General features: G+C 47.2%; 1 protein-coding gene across 1 annotated transcript in view; it reads left to right on the top strand.

Annotated features, from left to right (window-relative positions):
- LOC119971276 (protein NLRC3-like) overlaps positions 1-26,818 on the top strand; it is a 52,072-nt gene extending 25,254 nt beyond the window's left edge. Inside the window, exons 7-14 of the mRNA XM_038806625.1 lie at positions 1,465-3,202; positions 6,435-6,521; positions 7,974-8,057; positions 8,192-8,275; positions 10,428-10,511; positions 16,207-16,290; positions 19,522-19,628; positions 25,909-26,818. Coding sequence (XP_038662553.1) covers positions 1,465-3,202; positions 6,435-6,521; positions 7,974-8,057; positions 8,192-8,275; positions 10,428-10,511; positions 16,207-16,290; positions 19,522-19,606 — 2,246 coding nt within the window. The 3' untranslated portion in view covers positions 19,607-19,628; positions 25,909-26,818. The remainder of the gene's footprint in view (positions 1-1,464; positions 3,203-6,434; positions 6,522-7,973; positions 8,058-8,191; positions 8,276-10,427; positions 10,512-16,206; positions 16,291-19,521; positions 19,629-25,908) is intronic.

Genomic DNA, 26,818 nt, shown 5'->3' with positions numbered 1-26,818 from the left:
CCAGCTGCCATTATGCCTGGCGAGGCCTCGCTGGGGAGGCTGTTAGTTCCCGGACACCGGGATAATACGGCACAGACATATTTAGGCCCATTTAAATATGCATATCTGGATCTCCCCCAGCGAGGGCAAGAAACAGATCGCACCATCTCGCGGCGTTCAGTTGAATCTCACAAAATGTCTCAAGTGCCACGAATCACGCCTCTCGTGAGATTCAATGGCCTCGTCGCATCACCAAGTCAGGCGCGATAATCATGCAAATGCAGGTTGGGTCTTGAAAATATTATGGGACAATCAAGCTATCAAATACTCCTGCTAACTGATTCTAATTTTGATAATATACTGGCTACTTAGTAGAATGGAATAGATGAAAATTTGAACAAACCTACTGGCACCTTCATAACATTCCACAAGTGACATTTAAATTCTTAGAATGAACTGCATTTTAGCAGATGTCTCACATACCTTGGTATAAACAGCGAAACCTCCATTGCTTAGGTTCCAATTATTTGCCCTCCAGACAAGCCTCTATTGCTGTAGGACAAAACCTTATTGCAGATGTCCCATTTCACTGACCACAAACACCAACTTCCTGGGTTCAACAGAAATGAACCTTATTCATCTCAAGAGGGTTGGAATATAAAAGCAGCGATGTGCTACTGAGCCTTTATAAGGCTCTAGTTAGGCCCTATTTGGAGTACTGTGTCCAGTTTTGGGCCCCACATCTCAGGAAGGACATACTGGCACTGGAGCTTGTCCAGCGGAGATTCACACGGATGATCCCTGGAATGGCGGGTCTTAACATATGATGAACGGCTGAGGATCCTGGGATTGTATTCATTGGAGTTTAGAAGGTTAAGGGGAGATCTAATAGAAACTTACAAGATAATACATGGCTTAGAAAGGGTGGACGCAAAGAAACTGTTTCCGTTAGGCGAGGAGACGAGGACCCGTGGGCACAGCCTTAGAATTAGAGGGGGTAAATTCAGAACAGAAATGCGGAGACATTTCTTCAGCCAGAGAATGGTGGGCCTGTGGAATTCATTGCCGCGGAGTGCAGTGGAGGCCGGGACGCTAAATGGCTTCAAGGCAGAGATAGATAAATTCTTGATGTCGCGAGAAATTAAGGGCTACGGGGAGAATGCTGGTAGGTGGAGTTGAAATGCCCATCAGCCATGATTGAATGGCGGAGTGGACTCGATGGGCCGAATGGCCTTACTTCCACTCCGATGTCTTATGGTCTTATGGAACCTCAAAGACCAAGAAACATTGAAATTGTTTACTATAATTTGGATTGTACTTGGTTTAATTTTGTGCCTGTTGTATTAATTTATCACCTGTCTAAAATCCAAAAACTGGTGTCGCAGGAGTATGTGTCATATTATGTAATTCACTGAGGAGCCCTGCTCCTTATGATAGAAAATGGGGGCTCCACTGTAGCTCATTACCTTTCTCTTGTAATTACAGAAATCTCTGAAGCAGTGGCCACACATAAATCCACATTACAAGAGCAAATGGAGAGAATAAAACCATACTTTGTATTTGATAACTCCAGGCCCTTGCTGCAGGAACATTTCACCAGCCTAGTTATTCTCAATGTTCGGGAAAAGAACAAAACTGAACATGAACTTCTGCAACACAGAGACTACACAGCGTGTGAGCGTATAGATTTAAAACAGCTTCTCTCGCCATCTGCACCTGGGGAGAAGCCACCCCGAGTTACTCTAGTGCAAGGCGTGGCAGGCATAGGCAAAAGCGTAATGATGCAGAAGCTCACTCATAGTTGGGCCTGTGGAATGATTTATACTGGATTTTATATACTGCTATATTTCAGTTTTCGGGAGCTAAACACAATTAAGGACAATATCAGTCTGACTGAGCTTATAGTATGTAGCTACCCTCATCTGAGAGCATTGTGCAATAAGATATTGAAATATCCCAACAGGATCCTATTTTTGTTTGATGGGTTGGATGAATTCAAATTGTCTCTTGAGTTTAACAATCCTTCAATTATCGACCCATCCATTGCTCAACAAATTAACCATTTGATTGTAAGTATCATAAAGGGAGACCTTGTTCCCGAGGCAACTGTCCTGATTACATCCCGCCCAACCACAATTGATTTAGATAACAAAGCGTATTTTAATCGATGTGCTGAAATTTTAGGATTTTCCAAGAAGGAAATTTCTGCATACTTTTTGAAGTGCCTCAAGGATATAAAGGTTGCTGATCATGTCTTTCAAACAGTGAAGAGCATCGATTCCTTGTTTGGACTCTGCTATGTTCCTGCATTTTGTGACATCCTGTGTTTTTACCTCCACAAAACCTTTCACTGTAAAGGCAAGTGGTCTCAGATCTCTTCCTTTCCCAGGACAATCACAGATTTGTTCCTTAGATTCACCAAGTGTTTACTGGTCTGTAACAGTGATGAGGAAGAAGATCTTGAGTCCTTCTGCATTGAAGATGATAATGACAAAAATGAAATAATTAAATTGGCACAACTTGCATGGGATGGGATCATTAATAAAACAATAATATTCTCAACAAAAGACATTGAAAGGAACATCGCCCAAAACCCCCAGGACAAAAAGTCCTTCTGGAAGAAAATTCTCACTAAAGAGAGCCAGAAAATGATGCAATCCCACATTTGGCAATTTTTCCACCTGACACACCAGGAGTTTTTTGCAGCACTTTATTGCATCTCTGCTAACGAACCCAGTGTGGATCATGTGCATAAAGCTTTCAGTTCGAAAAGCAATGTATTTGAGATTGTGCTGAGGTTCACAGCTGGCCTAGTTTCTCATAGCAACAGAAAACTTGTGAAGCAGTTGGTGCCTAAACATCAAGTTAAAGAAACAGAAGTCTTTGATGCTATCAAGAATGTTGCTGCAGTTGACGTTCCAAAAGAAGACACGCTATCTCCAGAAAATATTACAAAATATACAGTTCACAAAAGGCAAAAACTAACAGCCTCGCATTGTCTCTATGAAGCAGCAAATGAAAACTTAACACAACTTGTTGCCTCCCAAACCAGTGATGTTGTAAATTTTTCTTACATTTCTCTGAATGTGACTGACTGCACAGCAATTGCACACCTTCTTTCTTACCATCAAACTATTGAAACGTTGGAACTAGATGGATGTAAAGCTGGAGCTTCTGGTTTCCAAAGATTGGAGTCTGTTTTCTCAAGAGTCAAGATATTGAGGTATTGAAATGATTTTTAGACGTGATTTAGAAGTATCAGAAATGCTCTGGGATATTGGTGGATCAGCCACCATGTCTTTTCAAGATAAATCTATTAAACTCTTATTAATGTGAATATATTTCGGGCATGCGGAATGGGACACGCCAGGTAGATCCCAGCAGAGGCCTACCCTGGGATTCCGGAGGGCTGTTACACCTCACGAGATCTAACCAGATCTCACAATCTGAGTCCCACTCACAATGGACGGGGCCCAGTCTCGCACGGTTAAGTGAGTTTAAAATCCCACTTAGCCATACTGACGGCAGATCGAACGGTCACCCGGCATCTATTGGTCTCACCGAGGAGACTCCAGCCGAGTGCTGTTCACCACTGGTCTCCACAAATCGGAGCCAGACGTACCAGCTCTTGGGGGGGGTCTCCCAGGTGATCAGAGGTCACCTGGGAGACCCAGGTGGTCGTCCTCTGGCCTGCCTGGCACTCTATCACTGCTGGGGCCACTGGGCACCATGGCACTGTTAGCCTGGCGCCCTGACAGTGTAATTTCAGGAGCCGGCCCTTCACTGCCAGCGTACCTTGGTGGCACTGTCAGGGCCCAGTATAGCAACTAAGTGCCGTTAGATAGTAGGTGTAGTGCCGGGAAAGACCCGGCTAATTCCGCCCAGAACGGACTCTGACTTTTTGTTTTGGTTAGATCGCACCCTGAATCTTCTATATTCTGTCAGTCAGATAAATTAGTCTCACTCCTTGTATTTCAATTATACTATTAACACACATGGTTATAGTAATATTAAGATTAATTTTTGACTTTCAAATTGAATTGTTTGGCAATTGATTCATTTATATTGTGCTAATATTTCAAATCTTTACTTAAAATTCATATATTTTATATTGAACATTATTAAAACAGCAAAAACACTGAACATGAAAACATTAATATTTGATCACAGATATTAGTTTAATTTTTGACTAATCCTAGCATTAGTGGCAAATGATCCAATACAAGCAGACCACATGAGCACCTTTGGCTTAAAATGTTTAGACAGTTATTGTAGTTACTATGATCAGTTGTTGTAGGAGCTTTCAGTATTCTAAAATGAGTGGTCATAGTCGTAGAATAAGAGGTAGCAAATTTCAAACAGATTTGAGGAAAAACGATTTCTCCCAAAGGATTGTGAATCTGTGGAATTCGCTACCCCAGAGTGTGGTGGATGCAGGGACAGTGAGTAAATTTAACGAGGAGTTAGACAGATTTTTAATTGGTAATGGGTTGAAGGGTTATGGAGAACGCGCAGGACGGTGGCATTGAGGCCAGGATGGGGTCAGCCATGATCACGTTGAGCGTGTTTAGGCAGGGACGCTAAATTGCCTCCTCCTGCTCCTAGGTCATGTGTTCTAGGGAGGAGATGCTCTGGCTGATTTCGCAATCCAGCTCTTGGTCTGTAACATTGTAGGTAGAAGAGGAGGAACATATCAGCCATGATAGAATGGCGGAACAGATTTGATGGGCCAAATGGCCTAATTCTGCTCCAATATCTTATGAACTTTATGAATTTATAAATTGGCTGTCAGATTTTCTACATTACAACACTGATTGCACTGAAAGAGGATTTCATTGGCTGTAAAGCTTTTGGGACATCCTGAGGTCATGACAGCCACTTTATAAATACAAATCTTTAAGTATAATTTAAATATAAATCCAAGGTAAGGTCTCACCATAGAAAGACATTGAAAACCTGAAACCAGTCTCCACCTTTATATCTAAAAGACCAGTAAAATGCCCAGGGAAATGACATTAGCTGGCTACTTCCACATCAATTTCAGCCCATCCATGCCTATGCCATCTTAGATTTGACCATTCCAATGCTCTCCTAGCTAGCTTTCCACCCCTCACCATCCTAACCTCACTCCCCATTATATCTTTCCTCACTTGACCAATATTGACTCCTGAATATCTCAGTGCCTCCAATTCATTTTCATCCTCTGTTTAAATCTCCCCATAGTTTTACCCTTCCAAACTTCTGTAATAGTCATTTGGAAGCACAAAAGTTGAGTATTGCTGAAAAAAGAGACATGTCTTGCACTCAACGGGACATTTTGCAGGAATACCAGTATAATAATAATTGCTTATTGTCACGAATAGACTTCAATGAAGTTACTGTGAAAAGCCCCTAGTCGCCACATTCCGGCGCCTGTTCGGGGAGGCTGGTACGGGAATTGAACCCGTGCTGCTGGCATTTTTCTGCATTACAAGCCAGCTGTTTAGCCCATTGTGCTAAACCAGCCCCTTATAAGGGGAAAACAACAATTTTATAATGTCTGAGACAATGTTGCTGATTGGTTGGCAAGTGGATTCTAATTGGTAGAGGCAGTGCCATGGAGAATGCACCAGTTTCTGGTGACTGAGAGACAACTGCCAAACATTGTTTGAAATTTAAACCAGGGAGCTTGACCCCGAATGGTCAAGGCATTGCTCTGAGGAATTAATCAGTGACTGGCAGTCACTTGTGTCGAGCTGAAACAAGCGCAATATGTGTACATGTTCTTTCTGTCTGCAATTAATATATGTAGCTTCCAGTACACACAAATTCACTACACTGCAAGTCTGACTGACAATCTTAAGATTGTCATTTGATTTCAACCAGAGTGCATTTGCTTCTCATACAGTGTAAATTGGTGTTTTCCCCTCACAATTGTATTCTTGTGAAGTGTCCTGATGAGTGCAAGACAAAAAGCTTTGACATGCCTCTTTTTAGCAATATTTCTCTAACTTTCTCCAATTCTGCCGGAAAACTCTATTCTTCTACCTCTAAATTCTTGAGCGTTTCCCCATCCCTTCACCCATAATTGGCAATAATGCCTTTAGCTCCCATGCTTTTGATTAATGTTCTTATATCTCTTTGCCTATCCAGCACCTCTCCTCCTAAAAAATCTTACTTCCAGGACCCAGTCTTTAGTCATCCCTCTACTACCTCCTTTTTCTCTCCATCAAGTTTTCCGTTATTCCTTTGATAAGTACTTTTTAATATTCTTCTATGTTAAGTCTGCCATATAAATGCATGTTGTTAAGTGGTGAATGAGTGACAGCAAGAAACTCTGCTCAGTATGTGAGAATATGCTAGCACAACTTAAATTGAATAATTATAGCTGAGCAAATGAATACTTCATTACTTCAAAAATACATTCGGCATTCACAGAGGCAGAACTAAAAAAAATGTTTTTTTTAAACTTACAGTTTAGAGGGAAACATGCTGGAGGACGAAGGAGCAGAGATCATTGCCAATGCACTCAAAAATGAAACGTGTAGAATAGAAATCTTGAGGTAAAATTCCAACTGCTCCACTTTTGTACGCCACATCATTAAAATGGCCTTTTTTTCAAAATTAGAGATGAACTACAAGGTTTGGTTAAAGACAGAAAAGTTTGAGAAAAGATGGAAAATTAGTTGAACATTTTTTTTTTAAGATCTAAAATTCACAGGCCAAGAGTAATGAAGTCCATCATGAGCTCTTTCCTCCAACTGTTATCTCATAACAATGCGATTAGAGATTCGTGACTTTTATACATTTTAGAAATGTAGAAATTGTATCTTACTGTGACTGAACGATCAACCTGTTAAAAAATTATGATTAATATCATTTTCTGTTGCTAACTGTTCTAGTTTTTTTGGAATATTTGGTTTATATACTGAATGCTAATAGCATAGTGTAGAGGGGAGAGGGGGAGAGGGAGGCTCATTAAAGTTAATGGTGCAAAATATGTAAATTAATAAAGATGGAGTAATTAAATGCTAGAATTTACAATAATTACTATATCGATCGTGTGTGTATTTTATTGTGCTAACTTTTCCAAGCCACTTTTCTGACAGCATTCTATTCCTAGTTCTACTGACAAGCAGTGTAATACATATAACATAGTATGACATTAATTCTCTTTAACACATGAAAATAACAGCTCTCTGCTCAGTCTATATTGTAAGAACCTGGGGTGGAATTCGGGCCCCCCGCGGCGATTCTCCGGCCCACGATGGGCCGAAGTCCCGCCACTGACAAGCCTCTCCCGCCGGCGTGATTTAAACCACCTACCTGACCGGCGGGATTGGTGGCGTGGGCGGGCTCCAGGGTCCTGGGGGGGGGGGGGGGGGGGGGGGGTGGCAATCTGACCCAGGGGGGTGCCCCCACAGTGGCCTGGCTCCCGATCGGGGCCCACCGATCGGCAGGCAGGCCTGTGCCGTTGGGGCACTCTTTTTTCTTCCACCCCCGGCATGACCTTCACCATGGCAGAGGCGGAAGAGACCCCTTCCCCTGTGCATGTGCTGGTATGACGTCAGGAGCTGCTGACGCTCCGGCACATGCATGGACCTACGCCGGCCGGCGAAGTCCTTTTGGCCCCTGCTGGCGTGGCGCCAAAGGCCGTTCACGCCAGCCGGCGCAGTGGGAACCACTCTGGCTCGGGCTTAGCCCCTCAATGTGAGGGCTTGGCCCCTAACTCCGCACCTTTAGGTGGCCCGATGCCGGAGTGGTTCACGCCACTCCAACATACCGGGACCCCCCGCCCCGCCGGGTAAGGGAGAACCCCGGCCCTGCATTTTATTTACTGCAGTGGGTAACTCCCCATGTGCCATGCATGCTGCTAACTAATCAGGAATATTTTCAAATCAAATTATTATTAAATCAAAATTTATAATTGAGATGACTGAGTGCTTGTATATAGATGTCACTAACTTTGAGTCCACACATTGGATACAGTGTCTGAATATCCAGAATTTTCACAGGTTGAAACACAACTCCATAAGGGAGAAAGGAGCAGCCCAAATAGCTGAAGCATTGAAAACAAACAGCAGTCTGAAAACACTGGGGTATGTATTAAACCTGGCAAATTACAATACTTGTCAAGTTTTCAGGAATAAAGATTATTTAGCTGCACTGCTGTTGGGATGACTGGAATGCTTTTGGTTCTCTTGCTTTAACTAAATCACTTTGTTTTCACAAGATTAAGAGCAAACACTGTTGGCGCTAAAGGTGCCCGCTCAATAGCTGAAGCTCTGGAGATCAACACAACATTGCGAGTTTTTGGGTATGTTTTTTTTTAAACGTGTAAATTGTTTCCTTTCTGCGCAGTATTTTGCTATATTACTGAATATCAGGGTTGTACAATTTGCTTTGAAATCTCCATAGTGGCTCCTCACATTGATCTGCAGGAACTGGATGCTTGCTAAAGTGTTAACATTTTAACTTTTGGGCGGCACGATGGCACAGTGGTTAGCACTGCTGCCTCACGGTGCCGAGGACCCAGGGTCGATCCTGGTCCCGGCTCACTGTCCCTATGGGGGTGAGACCCCGTGTCTGCGTGGGTCTCACCCCACAACCCAAAGATATGCAAGGTAGGTGGATTGGCCACACTAAATTGCTCTTTAATTGGAAGTTTTTTTTAAAACATTTTAACTTCTGCATTTTATTATTTGTGTTTTAATAAAACTAAGATAAAACAATAAACTTATATCACCCAGCTATAAGTAGAGACACAATCGTCCCTCACATTTGTTCATAATCAATTTATCTGAAACCCTTTGCGAAGTGTGCTGTGTCAAAACCATTTCCTCAACATTTTGTAATGGTTATAACATGTTGCATAGCAAATTACAACCATTGATGGAGAAATCCATAGATTTCCCATAGGCTAGGAGTCCCCACTTTACTACTCCAGTGTGAACTGGTATAATGGTGACAACTGGTATGTAGAGTGGAGGCATCCTGCCCTCCATAAAGGTGAATGTGGACCAAATTGGCCTCCTTGTCTATAGGTCTATTGGCAGTGGTGCTGGGGAGTGGCACTGGGCAACCCCTTCTCAAAGAGCAAGCAGGCACCAAAGTACCTGCCAGACATGGAGAGACTGTTGCCAAAATAGTCTTGTTCCAACCCAATGCAAATAAGATCCATTTTGGCTCACCCTGCAAACTAGCAAGATCAGTGCCACCCAAGGAAATTTGGAGTCAAGAAATTCCTCCATCAACATTCTGACAAAATCCGAGTTTACAACCTGCAATATCATATTTTGGCTGATTTGCATGCCTGGACATTCACACGGGTCCAATGACTCATAACTCTGTATGGGGTATGTATTCCAAGAGTTGACATTCTCATTTTGTTTTGTTTCAAAGTTTGCTGAGTTTTTGTTACAATTTATGTCAAAAAACATGCTGATCCTAAAGTGCTAGAATTGACAATCTGGTATGATTTCAATGTAATAGAAAGTTAGGTTACAGTCTGATTGTCTTATAGTCTTTTGGAGTTGTGTTTTTTATAAGGAATTTGTTATTCCTTGCCTTCACTTTATCTCACATGATCCCTGATTAACATATGAACAACCCGCTCCCGATTTCCAAAAACATTTTAAAAAAAAATTTAGAGTACCCAATTCATTTTTTCCCAATTAAGGGGCAATTTAGCGTGGCCAATCCACCTAGCCTGCACATCTTTGGGTTGTGGGGGCAAAACCCACGTAAACACGGGAAGAATGTGCAAACTCCACAAGGACAGTGACACAGAGCCGGGATCGAACCTGGGACCTCAGCGGCGTGAGGCTGCAGGGCTAACCCACTGCACCACCGTGCTGCCCCCTCGATTTCCAACAAAATGATGCAACAGCACATAGTGTTTGCTCTTGCCTTTTCCTCCCGCCTTGTGGCCTTCGGTTGACATGGCCGACATGACTCACCACATGAGAAGATGTAAGTGGTGCTCGAAAGCTGCGCCATCATTCCTGAAAAGTCCAGTTTTTCTGTTTCTCTGCCTGTTTTCTCCCCTCCTATCTTGAAGGCACAGTTTCCTATTGCAGAGTGGTCCCATGGGTGCACTTCTTCATGCACAAGTCTAGATAATAAGCATTAGCAGGCTTTTTAAACAGAAAGTTATTGCAAGTGCAACCGGACCTCATTCCGTCGATATACTGCACAGCAGGAGTCACAGATCAAAATCGAGAAAGCCTGGCTCATTTTTATTTTCCCTTTTTCACCAATGGGCACAGAGCTAACTACCATACTCCATCATTCCCAAAAGTTAAATAGGCTAATCTAATACAGGTTGAGGATTGAACCTGGAAGCTTAATGATCTGCACTGATTTGGCCCACACTGCTCACCATGTCAAGAATCAGAGTTATTTTGGAGCTAACTGTATAGGTTTCAATCAGGAAGAACATTAAAATGTATATCTTTGTCCTACTTCAGTTTACAATTCAACAAGATTGGGGATGAAGGGGCAAAGTACATGGCACAAGCAATGAAAACAAATCGCAGCTTAGTTGAATTAAGGTAAGCGTCTAACCCTAAACTAAAAATAGAACATTTTCTCAATCCCACTCCCCCCCCATGTACAATAACTTCATGTTAAAACTTTTGCGTTTATCTCACAAATGGATGTTAGTTGACTGGTGCTCGTGTGCAAAGTTTGGCTGATTTTTGCAGTCAGCTTCAGCTACAATGGATGGTATTTAATGGAGGTGGCAAGAGTCGCATCTGCCACCTGGAGAGCTAATCAGGCACATTGCCGTGCCCGAGGTCAAGGATTCCTTAGCAGGCGTCCTGCCTGCCATGAACTGCTGGCCAATGAACTGATGGAGGGGTGGAAGGGCCTTGGGGCCATAGTGACCCCCACGAGACCGGGGTGTCCAGGCATGGACAGCCATTGCTGCAGCCTGCAATGCAGCCATCTTGCTGTGCACCCCACTGACCTCCCACCTTGGCCCCTGATGCAGCAGAGTGACACCAGCTGTAGGGGTAGGTGCGACATTTCTTCCAGATCATGGAGCATCTGGCACCGTGGGGGAATGGGGGAGGTCACCTGTTTCCGCTGGCCGTCAAGGTGATGGTTGATCTGAAATTCTACACCACATGGTGCGACCAGGCGTCGAGTGGGGACCTGTCCAGGATCTCACAGACCTCGGTGCACAGGTACATCGTGCTGTCAAGGAGGTCCGATAAGTGCAGTCGGCACAATTAACTGTGTATCGTGCACATCGGTGCGCGATACCCGGGCAGTCTGCACGACACCTTCATGCCGATAATTCCCGGCCTCTTTGAGGCTGGCCCCTGCTGGGGGGGTTGGCTCTTGGGTGACAAGGGTTATCCACTGCGGTTGTGGAGGGGCTTTCCAGTATGAGGCTGGGAATATCGGCTGCATCATGGCAGCTGCTGGGTCCTTCACAACATCGCGCAGCTTAGGTGCGACATGCTGGAGGAGGAGGATAAATGTCAGTCCTCGTCCGGCGAGGAGGATGCAGGGGAGGGCCAAGTTGGGCAGGACATGTGGCTCGAGCTGGCACAGGAAGCTGCACAGCCTGTGTGCAGAGCCGACACGCGCGGGACACTCTGATCGCCTTCAGGTTCACCCACTGGGGGGACTGGCCAGGGACACGGACACCGCACCCTACCCCGCCCTGCCTGCAACCCCCTCCATGATACGTACCTGCCACACTATAGGAGGAACCAGGGATGGCAGTAACAGTGGGTCTGGTCCATGGGATGGAGGATGCTGACAACCCGCCTGCAATGAGCTCTGGTGCTCCGCATCGTATAACAACGTCTAACTCCTGCCGACGGTATCACTTTACACCGTCCACCTGAGTGATCCCTGCATGCAGGCTGGCCATTCCATCACAGTCCCATCGAATCCCAAGGGTAGCGGAGGTGGGGATGCTGGGTGGGAGGGTGGGGTTGGGACACCGGAGAGTGAGCATGGGCTGAACTGCAGTCCCTGAATGCAGCCCACGCTGGAACTGTGCCATCATCTTGTGGATCTGTGCAACATCAGCCAGTGACTGAGCCATCTCCATATGGGCCTGGGGCACCCCCACTCTGTGTCTGAGTCATGTCGGCCAGCGCCTGGGCAAGCTACGACGTGATTGGGCCACGCTCAGAGCGCTGCTGCAATGCCCCGATGGCTCTGGCACATGGCTGCCTGTGAGAGGTCAGATCTGTCCTGGGCCTTGGCCACCGTCTGCATTGCATGCCCCAGGCCTTGGACATGCTGATCCATGGCTGAAACTGCGCCCCCCCCCCCCCCCCCCCCCCCCCCCCGGCCAACCGGGGCCTCCACCGTGGATGCCACCTGTGTGGTGTCGTCCCTGGTAGCATGCATGAGTGGCACCTCCTGCTCCTGCATGCGGTTGGACCCTCCACCTGTGCCTGCAGGTGCTGGATGCTCGCCGCCAACCCCTCATGTAATCCCTGGCTCTGTGACTGCATCTCCACAATCAATGGGACTGCACATTCCAGAAGCCTGACACCCGTCTGGAAGGCAGAAAGTTCCTGGGTCGGCCTGCCCTCCACCCGTCCACCCCCTCGGGAGTTCTTACCTCCACCTGATGTACCGGAGCATGTGTGAGGTGCGTACCAGATAGTGTCCCAGGAGCCTCTTCACTGAAGTGCCCAACCAAGGTGAGTGTCTCTGGGATGGTGGAGGTTGTTAGAGACAGCTGTGACAGCAAATCAGTGTCAACATCAGATTGTAGCTCTGGGGTGTCCTGGGATTCGGTATCCTCGTCATTGGGCAAGCGGGAGGGGGTTCTGGCTGTGGCTGCTGTCGGGGGCGGGGAATACCAGAAGAGCCCACCCCATCACCAGCAGCTCCTGCAAGACACAAGACAAGACACATGATTAGACCGCGGGCAGAGGGGTAGTGGAGGTGGTGTGGGGGTGGTGTGGGTGTGAGGATGGTTTGTGAGTGATGTGGGAGTGAGGGTGGTGTGGAGATGGGTGTGAGGGTGATATGGGCGTGTGGATGGTGATGGGGAGGGGGGGTGGGTTGACCCTTGTGTCAGGGGGAACCGCAATTCAGTGGAGTCTCACATCCTCGCCCAAGGCCAATCTCCACCCCGGTGACTACCGTTTCCTAGGGCCCGCCAACCACATCCACGGCCCAATGCTTTGCCACAGTGAGGGGTCCACATCCGGTGGTCCCCCTACAGTCTTCTCCCACTCCCAGCAGTTATAGGCAGCCTTTTCCTGGGGGGGGGGGGGGGGGGGGGGGGGGGGGGACAGAAAGTGCGAAGTGTTAGACAACCCGATGCATTCAACCCAGGGGGTGAGTAGCTGATGGCCTCAGTGGCCAGGGCACCCGGCCATGGTGGCCAGTAAGGTGCTGACATGTGGTGCAGGTGGTGGTTCGGCCATTCTCCAGTGAGGGGGCAGTGATGGGGTTACGGGTGTGTGGCACAGGTGTTGGTACCAGGGGCGCAGTGGCCCCTGGCTGACCTGAGGAGGTCATGCAGCTTTTAACAGGGAGGTGGTAGCATAATGGTATTGTCACTGGACTAGTAATCCAGAGACCCAGAGTCCTCTGGGGTCCCAGGTTCAAATCTCGCCACTGCAGATGATGAAATTTAAATTCAATATTTAAATTTTTTAATTTAAATTATAAAAAATTCTAATGATGACCAAGAAACCATTGTCGATTGTTGTAAAAACCCATCTGGGTCACTAATGTCCTTTAGGGAAGGAAATCTGCCATCATTACCTGGTCTGGCCTATATGTGACTTCAGACCCACAGCAATGTGGTTGACTCTTAACTGCCCCTCAAGAGCAATTATGAATGGGCAATAAATGCTGGCACAGAATGCGACACCCACGTCCCATTAACGAATTTTTAAAAATGCCGGTCCAAATGGTATTACTGGTGGCGCTTACTGCCTCTGCCACCTGCGCCCACATCGAATGGCGGCGACTGGCAGCTTCCTTCGCAGTCCGGGGTACAGGGTGGCCCACCTCCAAGTATCCAGCTGGGTCTCGAGCTTGGCGTCCGTGAAACGCGGGGTCGCTTTCCTTGCTGCCATCCTGCCAGCTAGGATGGTGTGTGTGGGGACTGTAATATATATATGCAGCTGCAGCTTGTCAGCCTCATGCTTGTCAATTGCGAATCCAGCACTGTTTTCCATTGGAATTGATGGTGTTCCATGTGGCGCCGGTGCTAGCCCCTTAACAGTCGCTGAATCGGTCCAGGTGCGGCGCCAGTTTTGTTGTCGTGGAAGTCCACGAAGCCTGTCTCAGAGTCAACACTGGAGAATCTCACCCATGATCTTTACAGTCAATTTCCAGCATGCAGCTCATGATTCCACTCTTCTATTCATCATTTGCCTTCAGATTACATGTCCTCTGGTCTCTTTTTATCAACCTTCTTCGCGTTACTATCTCCTCTGATTTTAAATGGAACACGCAAACCTCTAAAGGTGCCTCCGCATGTTTTTTGTTCCACATTCGCGCTAAATATTTGTTTTCCTCTCAAAAATCTTTCACTCTCTTCAAACCACTTGAGCACTATTGCTATATTTGGAGATGCTTTTACTCTCATTTCATATCATCTGATAGGTGATACAACCATCTCAAAGCTCTATTCCATCCCTTTCTATTGTAACTTATTTTGTTTCTTTATGTTTGATCAATATTGTTATGTTCAGTGTTTCTCTGGCCATTGCTTCCTTGTTCCTCCTCGCCAGCAGATTTGTTATTCTTTACACTCTCCCATACGTAGGACATCTCCATGACCATCTCCAACAAGGGATAATCTAACCGCCTAACCACATTCAATGGCATTACTATCACTGAATTCCCCACTATCAACATCCTGGGGGTTACCAATGAGCAGGAATTGAACTGGACTAGCCATATAAATACTGACTCCCCAAAGTATGACCACCATCTACAAGGAAAAGTCAGGAATGTGATTAAATACTTTCCATTTGCCTGGATGAGTGCATCTCCAACAACACTCAAGAAGCTCAATACTGCCCAGGATAAAGTGCCACTTGATTGGCACCACATCAACCACCTTAAACATTCACTCCCTCCACCACCAATACATGGTGACAGCAGTGAGTACTATCTACAAGATGCATTGCAGCAACTCACCAAGGCTCCTTCGACAGCATCTCCTGAACCCGCGACCTCTGCCATCAGATGGACAATGGCAGCAGATACATGGGAACAACCACCATCTGGAAGTCCCCCTCCAAGCCTCACACCATCCTGACTTGGAAATATATTGCCAATCCTTCACTGTTGATGGAGCAAAAATCCTGGCCACCCCCCCCCCCCCCCCCCCCCCCCCCACCCCAACAGCGCTGTGGCTGTAGTTACACTACATGGACTGCAGCAGTTTAAGAAAGAACTTCAGCGCCACCTTCTCAAGGGCAATTAGGGAAGGGCAATAAATGCTGGCCCAGCTAGCGACAGCCACACCTTGAGAAACAATAATAAAAACACTGTTAGGATCAAGGTGCACTGCCAAGCTAACTCACTCTTTTATAGGACCTTAGACTGTGCAAATCTTTACAAACCATCAGTCTTTCCTTCCTCTTTCTACCTTCTGCTTTTTAAAATTCATATTTAGCATCGACTAATATTGCTTTCTGATTTACCTCAACAGTCCTTTACTCATTTTAACCTGGAAATGGTGCGCACAATGGACTTAAACTTTCAGATTGATTTCTCATTTATTTATTTTTAATGTAATCTAATTTGAAAGGCAAATTTTATGTCATATGGCCCCTGCAGTTACTCAGTCCCACAACTATTTTGTTTGGCAACCTGCTCAGTGACGAATATAATCATGTCTGTATTGATTATTCTGTTTAAAATTCAACTTAAATATTTATTTTCAAAGTCTTTCGACATTGTTAACCTTGTGGTGTCCTGTGTGAAGAGGTTTAATCAAATAAGAGAGTTATTTACTAACTTAGGAAAAGGTGCCATGTTTCAAGTTTTATTAATTAATCTTGCCAAACATTTAACATTTTCATTTGCATTTTTGTATCATTTTCAGTTAAACAATGGAAGTAATTATTCATTGTGTACTATTAAGAAAATAGCTCCATTAACACAAAGGTGTTGCATTGTTTTGTGCTCAATGTATATTCTGTGATTCAGAATCTTCATATTTAAGGGAACTCTTTGTCAATTTGACTTCTGTTGTGTCCATCACTGAGTAATAAAATGAACAATACTTGTTTGTAGGCTTGGAGACAATGATATCACTGAAAAGGGGAGTGGTTACTTCAGAAGTGCTTTAGAAATGAATGATACACTGGAAGAGTTGTGGTAAGAATTTTGTTTTATTTGTCCCTGTATTAGAAATGTTGTTCATTTAGAATTTGTTGGCTGATTACCATCATACATTGAAGGCTGACTTTTTGTTGGAAACTTGCATCTTTAAGCCACATATCCAAACTTGTCGATGAAAGAGAGATAGGCAGTGTTACAAGCAACATAAATGGAAGCACTGTGGCTGTACCTACACCTCAGGGACTGCAGTGGATCAAGATGGCAGCTACTTTCTCTGGGGCAACTGGCAATGGACAATAAATGCTGGTTTCGCCAGTGATGCCCATATCTCATAAATAAACTTTAAAAAATAGTAAGTAAAATTAGAAAGAAATATTGATTGATTATGTGAAGGTCATCTACTTTGGACCTAAAACAGATAGAACAGGGTACTTTCTAAACAGTGAAAAGCTCGAAACAGCAGCTGTCCAAAGAGCGAGGTTGCAGGTACACAGAATGTTAAAATGTCATGAACAGATTCAGAAATAATTAAAGAGACTAATGGAATGTTGGTCTTTATACCCAGAGGAGTAGAATGCAACAGGGTAGAGGTCATGTTTCTGCTGTATAGAATCCTTGTTAGACCACACCTGGAGCATTGTGAGCAGTTCTGAGCACCCACACTCAGAAGGGGTTACAGTGTTGGTGTTGGAGAGAGTGCAGTGTAGGTTCACCAGAATGATACTTGGACTGCAAGGATTAAATTATGAGGAAAGATTACATAAACTAGTGCTGTATTCTTTCGAGTTTAGAAAGTTGAAAGGTGTTTTGATTGAAGTTTCCAAGATATTAAGGGGCGGCATGTGACGCAGTGGTTAGCACTGGGACTGCGGCGCTGAGGACCCAGGTTCGAATCCCGGCCCTGGGTCACTGTCTGTGTGGAGTTTGCACATTCTCCCCATGTCTGCGTGGGTTTCATCCCCACAACCCAATGATGCGCTGGTTAGGTGGATTGGCCATGCTAAATTGCCCCTTAATTGAAAAAGAAAAATAATTGGCTACTCTAAATTAAAAAAAAAAGATATTAAGGGGAAGATGCTGGAGATCTGAACTAAAACCCAAGTTAATGCATCGTTCCAAAGAAGTGGGCGCGATCTACCGGCCGTGTCCCACTGGAATCGGAATGGGACGCATCTGGTAGATCCCAGGAGAGGCCTCTCCCAGGATTCCTGATGGTTGTTATGCCTTGCGAGATCTAATGAGATTTCATGAGATGTTGCAATCTGGATCCTGCCCACAATGGGCAGGACCCAGACTAGCATAGCTAAAACAGCTATGCTGCCGCCGATCGACCAGCTACCCAGCATCAATCGGCCTCGCCGAGGAGACCCCAGCCGGGTGCCATTTAGCACTGGTTCCCACAAATGGGGACCAGGTGGAGCTGCACCTGAAAGGGTCTCCTAGGTGATTGGAGGCCCCCGGGTGGTTGGCCTCTGACAAGGTCAACACCCTGGCACCGCTGGTGCCACTGGGGCACCTTGGCAGTGCCAGCCTGACACCCTAGCACTATCACCTTGGACACCACACCAATCCCCCACCCCCAACTCCCAACACTCCCCTTGATCCAACTTGACTAGCCTCCAACCTGAATACATCTTTCAACCTGACATAGAAACGATGAGCAGGAGTTGACTATTCAGCCCTTTGAGCCTGTTCTGTCATTCAATATGATCATGGCTGATCCTCTGTCTCAATACCATATTCTCGCTTTCTCCCACACTCCTTGATGCCATTGAAATCTAAAATAATTATCTATCTCTTTCTTGAATACAGTCAGTGACTTGGCCTCCACAGCCTTCTGCATTGGAGAATTCCACAGGTTCACGACCCTTTGAGAGAAGGCATTAATCTCAGTCGTAAATGGTCTACCTCATATCCTGCAGCAGTGTCCCCAGGGAAAACATCCTCCCTGCAGCCTTGTTAGAATTTTATACTCTGCAATCAAACCTCCTTTCATCCTTCAGACTCTAGTGAACATCGGCCCAGTCAAAATAATCCCTCCTCAATGGACAGTCCCACCAACCCCAGTATCAGCCTAGTGAACTCCACTGCACTCCCTCTATGGAAAGTATATCTTTTCTGAGGAACATAGAACATACAGTGCAGAAGGAGGCCATTCGGCCCATCGAGTCTGCACCAACCCACTTACGCCCTCACTTCACCCTATCCCCGTAACCCAATAACCCCTATCCTTTTTGGTCATTAAGGGCAATCTATCATGGCCAATTCACCTAACCTGCACATCTTTGGAGTGTGCGAGGAAACCGGAGCACCCGGAGGAAACCCACGCAGACACGTGGAGAACATGCAGACTCTGCACAGACAATGACCTAGCAGGGAATCGAACCTGGGACCCTGGCGCTGTGAAGCCTCAGTGCTATCCACTTGTGCTATGGTGCTGCCCTGAGCAGAGAGCAGAGATATCAGTGACCATGAGGCATAGGGTTAAAGTGATCAGTAGAAAGATTAGAGGGGAGATGAGGAAATGTTTTTTCACCCAAAGGGTTTTGGGGTTCTGGGACTCATTGTCAGAAAGGATAGTGGAGAGAGAAAGACCTAACTCATTTAAAAGGTGTCTGGATATGTGCCTCAAATGCTGTGACCTTCAGGGCGATGGACAAAATGCTGGAAACTGGGATGAAGTGATTAGCTGTTTTTTCGGCATTGACACTATGGCCCGAGTGGCCTCATTCTGTGTCATTAACTTTCTATGACTAACCAGAAGATGCATTTATTCTTTGGTATACAGTGGTTAAAACAGCATAGTAATTAAACTGACATATTTTATAAGTATCCCTGGACATTGCTTGCAACAAGTCAGAGGAAATTGTTTATCTTTCAGTTGTGACTGTTGTAATGGTCCGAAAGATGTTACAATCCCCACCTCTGAAGGAAATTGTTTTTTAAAATGCATGCTTTTGTCACATTAGGGTATGTACTTCAGGTGGAGGGAAAATTGAGTGTTCTCCATGACATATGTGAGATTTCCCCCTTGACTTTCCTTTCTATTTTGCATCCAAACGTCTTTTATACCCAATTAGTACAAAATTGGTCTTTTAAAAATAGGTTGCATCACACCTCCCAGTGGATGAGGAAAGAACTGCGTGCAAAAACAGCTTTTACAAAATGGCCCTGCACTTCAATATTCTGCCGTCTGTCTTATTAACTCAAGGAATTTAACGTTTTGTGTTTTCACTTTTAGAATTCTTTAATGTTTTTTTCTTTTAGGATTCTGGTGAACAACATATCAAATGATGGAAAGGAAAGATTGAAAAATGGCAGTCACAAAAACCCAAATCTTCGATTGAATTAATTTCGAACATTGAAATGCCGAGGTATGTATCTTGCACGAGTGTACTGATGAGGATAGAAATTTCTTTTGAGAGTTCATGTTACAAATTCAATAACAGTCTGGTAGTTGAGTGAAGTCCAGCTAATAGACATAATTGTCTTTTTTTAATTTGGATTTGCTTTATTGTCACGTGTACGGAGGTAGAGTGAAAAGTATTGTTCTGCGTCCAGCTCAGACAGATCGTTCCAAACATGAAAAAACATACCGCATATGATCAATGTACAGTGTAAATACATAGACACAGGCATCTGGTGAGCATGCGGAGTGTAGTGCTACTCAGTAGAGAAGATGTGTGGAGAGATCCGATCAGTCCATAAGAGGGTCATTCAGGAGACTTGTAACAGTGGGAGAGAAGCTGTTTTTGAACCCGTTAGTACGTGTTCTCAAACTTTTGCATCTCCTGCCCGATGGGAGAGGTTGGAAGAGAAAATTGGTGTGACGGGTCTTTAATTATGCTGCCCACTTTCCCAAGTGAGTGGGAGGTGGAGACAGAGTCAAGAGGATAGTGGGTGCCTGGAACTCGCTGCCGGAGGAGGTGGTGGAAGCAGGGAAGATAGTCTCATTTAAGGGGCATCTTGACAAATACATGAATAGAATGGGAAGAGAGGGACATGGACCCCGGAAGTGCAGAAGATTTTAGGTTAGGCGGGCGGCATGTTCAGCGCAGGCTTGGAGGGAATCCCGCAGGCGCCCAAGTATCGTCGCAGGAGAATGGGGAAGCCGGCGGCGGGGCGGGATTCTTGCGTTCCCCCGGGGATTCTCCGGTACGGAGAGTCCCTGCCCTGGTTTCAGGACCTTGATGCAAATTGGTCATCAGCTGCACACCGTCTGCACACTGTGGTAAGCCACTGTTACACCTGTATTAGGTGATGTAAGGTAGGACCTGTACTACAGGTTCGCCGGCAGCCCCTGTCTGCTGGCTCCGCCCAGTAGGAGGAGTATAAATATGCGTGTCATTCAGCAGCCATTTCGCCAGCTGCTGTGGGAGGCCACACATCTTACTGCAATAAAGCCACAGTTGTATCATACCTTAGTCTTTGTTCAATTGATCGTGCGTCAATTTATTGCAGTAAGATTTTCTAAAACATGGACCTCCGAATCAAATCACATCACTGCAGCAGGATCTGCAATCAAGCGACGCCAAAAAGGACTTTAATCACTGGCTAGCTTGCTTCGAGGCCTATATCAACTCAGCGACCACCATTCCGACGGAGGCTCAGAAGATACAGATCCTGTACTCAAGGTTGAGCTCCAGCGTGTTTCCGCTGATCCAGGACGCCTCGAACTACGCAGACGCCATGGCGCTCCTCAAAGAAAACTATGCACAGAAAATGAACACACTCTTCACCAGGCACGTACTCGCCACTCGCTCTCAACTCCCTGGTGAGTCCATAGAAGACTTCTGGCGGACCCTAATCCCACTCGTCCGGGACTGTGACTGTCAGGCTGTTACGGCCACCGAACATTCCAACCTTCTTATGCGCGATGCGTTTGTAACGGGGATTGGGTCGGACCTAATACTCCAAAGACTGCTAGAAGGGGCCACGCTCAACCTAAATGAGACTAGGTCGCCTCACGTAATGCTCAGGCCTACCCCTCCGGCTGCGCGGCCCACCCTCCTATCCCTCATGGACCCCACAGACGGCCGTCCCAGCCGGAGCTTCACCCAGCCAGTACGCCTGCGCCACACACAAGCCCACGCACCACGGGGGTCCCCGATGTTACTTCTGTGGCCAGCAGATGCACCCCCGCCAACGCTGCCCGGCCCGCACTACCATTTGCAAGGCTTGCAGCAAAAAGGGGCACTTTGCCGTGGTGTGCCAGGCCTGCGCAGCCGCCGCTATCGTGCCCTCCCCCCTGACCTACACAATGGGCGCCGCCATCTTCATCCCGGACCACGCGCAGCCAATGGGCGCCGCCATCTTCACCTCTCGGGGCCACGCGCGGCCAGTGGGTGCCGCCATCTTCACCTCCCGGGGCCACATGCGGCCAGTGGGCGCTGCCATCTTCCCCCCTCAGTCCACGTGTGGCCCATGGGCGCCGCCATTTTGTCCCCTGCATGATCTTCAGGCGCCGCCATCTTGTCTTCCCCACGGGGCATGGACGCCGACAGTATTCCACGATTCTGGACCCCCCACGCTCTCAATCTTCTGACGCCAGCGATGACCCACCGCAGCTCGCCTCAGTGACGATCGACGAAACTCATCCGCACAACCTGGCCACCGCTTCGACCAGTGTGAGAATCAACGGTCACGTGACCTCTTGCCTGCTGGACTCCGGGAGCACCGAAAGCTTTATCCACCCGGATACGGTAAGGTGCTGCTCCCTCGCGGTAATCCCGCCAATCAAAGAATCTCCCTGGCCTCCGGATCCCATGCCGTCGCGATCCGAGGGTTCTGCATGGTCACTCTCGGTCCAGGGCGTAGAATTCAGCAGCTTCCACCTCTACGTCCTTCCTAATCTCTGCGCTGCACCACTACTAGGCCTGGACTTCCAGTACAATCTCCAGAGCCTTACCCTCAAATTCGGCGGGCCCCTACCACCCCTCACTGTGTGCGGCCTCGCGACCCAAAGGTGGACCCACCCTCCCTCTTTGCCAATCTAACTGCGGATTGCAAACCCGTCGCCACCAGGAGCAAACAGTACAGCACCCAGGACAAGACCATCATCATGTCCGAGGTCCAGCGGCTGCTTCGGGAGGGTATTATCGAGGCCAGCAACAGAGCCTGAAGAGCCCAAGTGGTAGTCGTTAATACTGGGGAGAAACACAGGATGGTCGTGGACTACAGCCAGACCATCAATCGGTACACGCAGCTCGACGCGTACCTCCTCCCACGCATATCTGATATGGTCAATCAGATTGCACAGTACCGGGTCTTCTCAACAATAGACCTCAAATCCGCCGACCACCAGCTCCCCATTTGTAAATCGGACCGTCCATATACTGCTTTCGAGGCAGACGGTCGTCTCTATCACTTCCTCAGGGTTCCCTTTGGCGTCACTAACGGGGTCTCGGTCTTCCAAAGGGAGATTGACCGAATGTTCGACCGGTACAGTTTGCGGGCCACCTTCCCGTACCTAGACAACGTCACCAGCTGCGGCCACGATCAGCAGGACCACAACGCCAGCCTTGCCAAATTCCTCCACACCGCCACTCTCCTCAACCTCACCTACAACAAGGAGAAGTGCGTGTTCAGCACAACCCGCTTAGCCATCCTCGGCTATGTGGTCCAGAACGGAGTTCTGGGGCCCGATACCGACCGCATGCGCCCCCTCATGGAGCTTCCCCTCCCCCACTGCCCCAAGGCCCTCACGCTGCCTGAGGTTCTTCTCCTACAACGCCCAGTGGGTCCCAAACTATGCGGAAAAGGCCCGCCCACTCATTCAGTCCATCTACTATCCCCTTACAGCCGAGGCACAACAGGCCTTCGCCCGTATCAGAGTTGATATAGCCAAGGCCGGGCTGCACGCAGTAGACGAGACACTGCACTTCCAAGTAGAAAGCGATGCATCAGACGTCACACTTGCCGCCACCCTCAATCAGGCAGGCAGACCCGTGGCATTCTTTTCCCACACCCTTCATGCCTCGGAAATTCGGCACTCGTCCGTCGAAAAAGAGGCCCAAGCTATCGTTGAAGCTGTGCGGCATTGGAGGCATTACCTGGCCGGCAGGAGATTCACTCTCCCCACTGACCAATGGTCGGTTGCCTTCATGTTTAACAACACGCAGCGGGGCAAGATCAAAAACGATAAAATCTTGCAGTGGAGAATCGAGCTCTCCACCTACAATTACGAGATTTTGTATCGCCCCGGGAAACTCAACGAGCCCCCAGACGCCCTATCCTGAGGTACATGTGCCAGCGCACAAGTAGACCAACTCCGGGCCCTACACGACAGCCTTTGTCATCCGGGGGGGTCACACGATTGTACCATCTTGTCAAGGCTCGCAATCTGCCCTACTCCATCGAGGAAGTACGGACAGTCACCAGGGACTGCCAGGTCTGTGCGGAGTGCAAGCCGCACTTCTACTGGCCGGACCGTGCCCGCCTGGTGAAGGCCTCCCGTCCCTTTGAACGCCTTAGCGTGGATTTCAAAGGGCCCCTCCCCTCCACCGATCGAAACCCGTATATTCTCAGTGGGGTCGATGAGTACTCCAGGTTCCCCTTCGCCATCCCATGCCTCGATATGATGTCTGCCACCGTCATCAAAGCCCTAAACACAATCTTCGCTCTGTTCAGTTTCCCTGCCTACATCCACAGTGACAGGGGATTCTCATTCATGAGTGATGAGCTGCGTCAGTTCCTGCTCAGCAGAGGTATCGCCTCCAGCAGGACGGCCAGCTATAATCCCCGGGGAAATGGGCAGGTAGAGACGGAGAATGGGACGGTATGGACGGCCGTCCAACTGGCTCTACGGTCCAGGAACCTCCCAACCTCTCGCTGGCAGGAGGTCCTCCCTGATGCACTACACTCCATCCGGTCACTACTGTGCACCGCTACGAATAACACACCCCATGAATGTCTTTTTGCCTTCCCCAGGAAGTCCACATCCGGGGTGTCGCTCCCCACTTGGCTCGCAGCTCCAGGACCGGTCCTGCTCCGTAGGCACGTCCGACTCCACAAGGCGCACCCGTTGGTGGAGAGGGTGCACTTGCTCCACGCCAACCCCCAGTATGCCTACGTGGCATACCCCGACGGCCGCCAAGATACTGTCTCCCTCAGGCACCTGGCACCAGCAGGTTCCACCCATACACTTCTCCGGCCAGGGGCCACCCTCCCCTCCCCCGGCGCTCCCAACATTAACCCCACCAGGACTATCCCTCCTTCCCCTGCCCACGCCAGAGGATGAAGAGGGTTTCGGCACGCTCCCGGAGTCATCCAACATCAGACCAGCATCGACATCGCCGCCACTGCTACGTCGCTCCCAGCAGAACATCAAGGCACCAGACCGGTTGAATTTCTAACTGGCACCGGACTTTCAAAGGACATTTTTTTTCCCCTGATAAAGCACTGTACATAAATTCACTACTGTATATAGTTCTCTACCACCTCCGCCAGACTCATTTTTAACAGGGGGTGAATGTGATAAACTACTATTACACCTGTATTAGGTGATGTAAGGTAGTTGTACAGTAGAACCTGTACTACAGGTTCGCCGGTAGCCCCTGCCTGCTGGCTCCGCCCAGTAGGAGGAGTATAAATATGCGTGTCATCTATTCAACAGCCATTTCGCCAGCTGCTGTGGGAGGCCACACATCTTACTGTAATAAAGCCACAGTTGTATCCAACCTTAGTCTTTATACAATTGATCGTGCATGACACACCCAGTTGTTCAAGGCCTTCAGTGGCTGAATTAGGGTGGCTTAATGGATTGGAGGCCGTACACAAATAAAGGGAGGAACTTTTTTTAAAAATTGCATTTTCCGTGGCGCCAGGAGGAACAGACGTCATCTTGATTGCAGAGAAACTCACTAGGCGTCTTTAGATTAGGACCCACTCCCCTCCTTCAAACCCCCCACCCCTTACATATCAGCTTCTGCACCTCCAGGGCCAGTGGGGAGGTTGGATGCTGAGTTGACTCAAACTCCTAACCATCCAGCCTGTAAGCTGCATGAACCCCCATCGACAGCTAACTGGTTTCATGCAGCTGAGCCCCGAGGGTCAGTCTTGGTTGACACTTGGGCTGCGTGAAATTTCTCTGTCTATTTCAGATGGGATGCGATGCTATTTCAATTCCCTCCCTTGGACCCCCACAGCCAGCAGAGAGCGAAAACACTTGGATGAATGTTGTTTCAACTTATTCTGAAATGGCTGTACGCTGGCTGCATGTCCGAGGACTAGAGGCACAAATTGAGAAATACAACTGTGTTTCTATGTAGAATATGTATTTTTCACGCCATGCCAAATGTGGCAAAGCATTAAATGTACAATCTGCATTTTTGTCAATGAAACTTAAAGTTTAAAAGGATGATCATTCTAACTGTGCTGCAGAAATGTATGCAGGACTTCTGTACTGGTTCTGCTTGAGTCACTGCTGGTGGGTGAACAACAAGAAAGTTGTTATTCTCTCTAGTATTGAAAGGCAGTTTTTATTGTTATTGAGCATTGATAATTCTTCTGAAATAGAAACAGAAAGTGCTGGAATGATTCAGCAGGTCTGACAGCATCTGAAGAAAAGTCACATTGGACTTGAAATTAACTCTGTCTCTCTCCACAGATGTTGCCAGTTCTGCTCAGTATTTCCAACGTTTGTTTTTCTTTCAGATTTCCAGCATTCATGGGATTCTGCTTTTTCGTGATATTTAGTTACCTCCATTCCTGAAACTTTTAATCTGCAGATGCAATTCATGTTTAGGAGCTGTAGGGTAAGAAGAATGTATTTTATTGAAGCTAAATATAATCTGTCACAGCATTCGGCATTTTTCTGAATTAAACGGGCCTAAATATGGACAACTACTAGAGTGCTCCAAGACCAGCAAGCCACGGGGAATGTGTCTGACTGTCTCCGCTTGAAGCCAGCTGCATACACAGGAGAGGCAACATTGGCAAACAGAAGAACTTGCTTGACACAGAACAAGGTGCTTAAGAAAATCTAGCCGCCTAAGTAAAAATACAGACTGAAACAGGGATTTATAAAGGCGACCTGTTTATGTTGATGCATTGCCTCCGTTGGTTGGTGCCACCTTAAAGTAAACCTGTGGAGGTCATTTGGTTTTCACCGAGCACAGGCAGTATCCTTCAGATGAAATATCAAGAGCTGGAGTTTTAGTGTTTTATTCATTACTGGCACGCATGATGTTTGTGACTTAACATTTGTTCTTAGGATGTGACAAGCCCATCCTTGAGCCCGCTTCAGAGGACATTTAAGGGTGGGATTCCCGTCCCCCAGCCGCATGTTTCTCAGCTTGCGGCATTATTCTCTCTTCTCGCCACCTGTCAATGGAAGCAATCCCACATCCGGAAACGGCAGGAGCGGGTGCACTGCTAGCGGGAAAAGAGATTCCCAATAACCGGAGAATTCCGGCCTTAGAATCAACTACACATTGTGGAACTGTGGGCCAGACAGTTGTCCTCAGCTGAAGGACATTAAGATTATTAGTTTTAAAACAAATCTTCCATTTTATTCCGTTGTTCAGCTGATAACATCTCCTTATTAAAAGAATATTCATAAATA

This window comes from Scyliorhinus canicula, chromosome 9 (assembly GCF_902713615.1).
Source record: "Scyliorhinus canicula chromosome 9, sScyCan1.1, whole genome shotgun sequence".
In the NCBI taxonomy this organism is placed as follows: domain Eukaryota; kingdom Metazoa; phylum Chordata; class Chondrichthyes; order Carcharhiniformes; family Scyliorhinidae; genus Scyliorhinus; species Scyliorhinus canicula.
The sequence above is the reverse complement of the archived record's forward strand: the minus strand, read 5'-3'. Positions and strand labels throughout refer to the sequence as shown.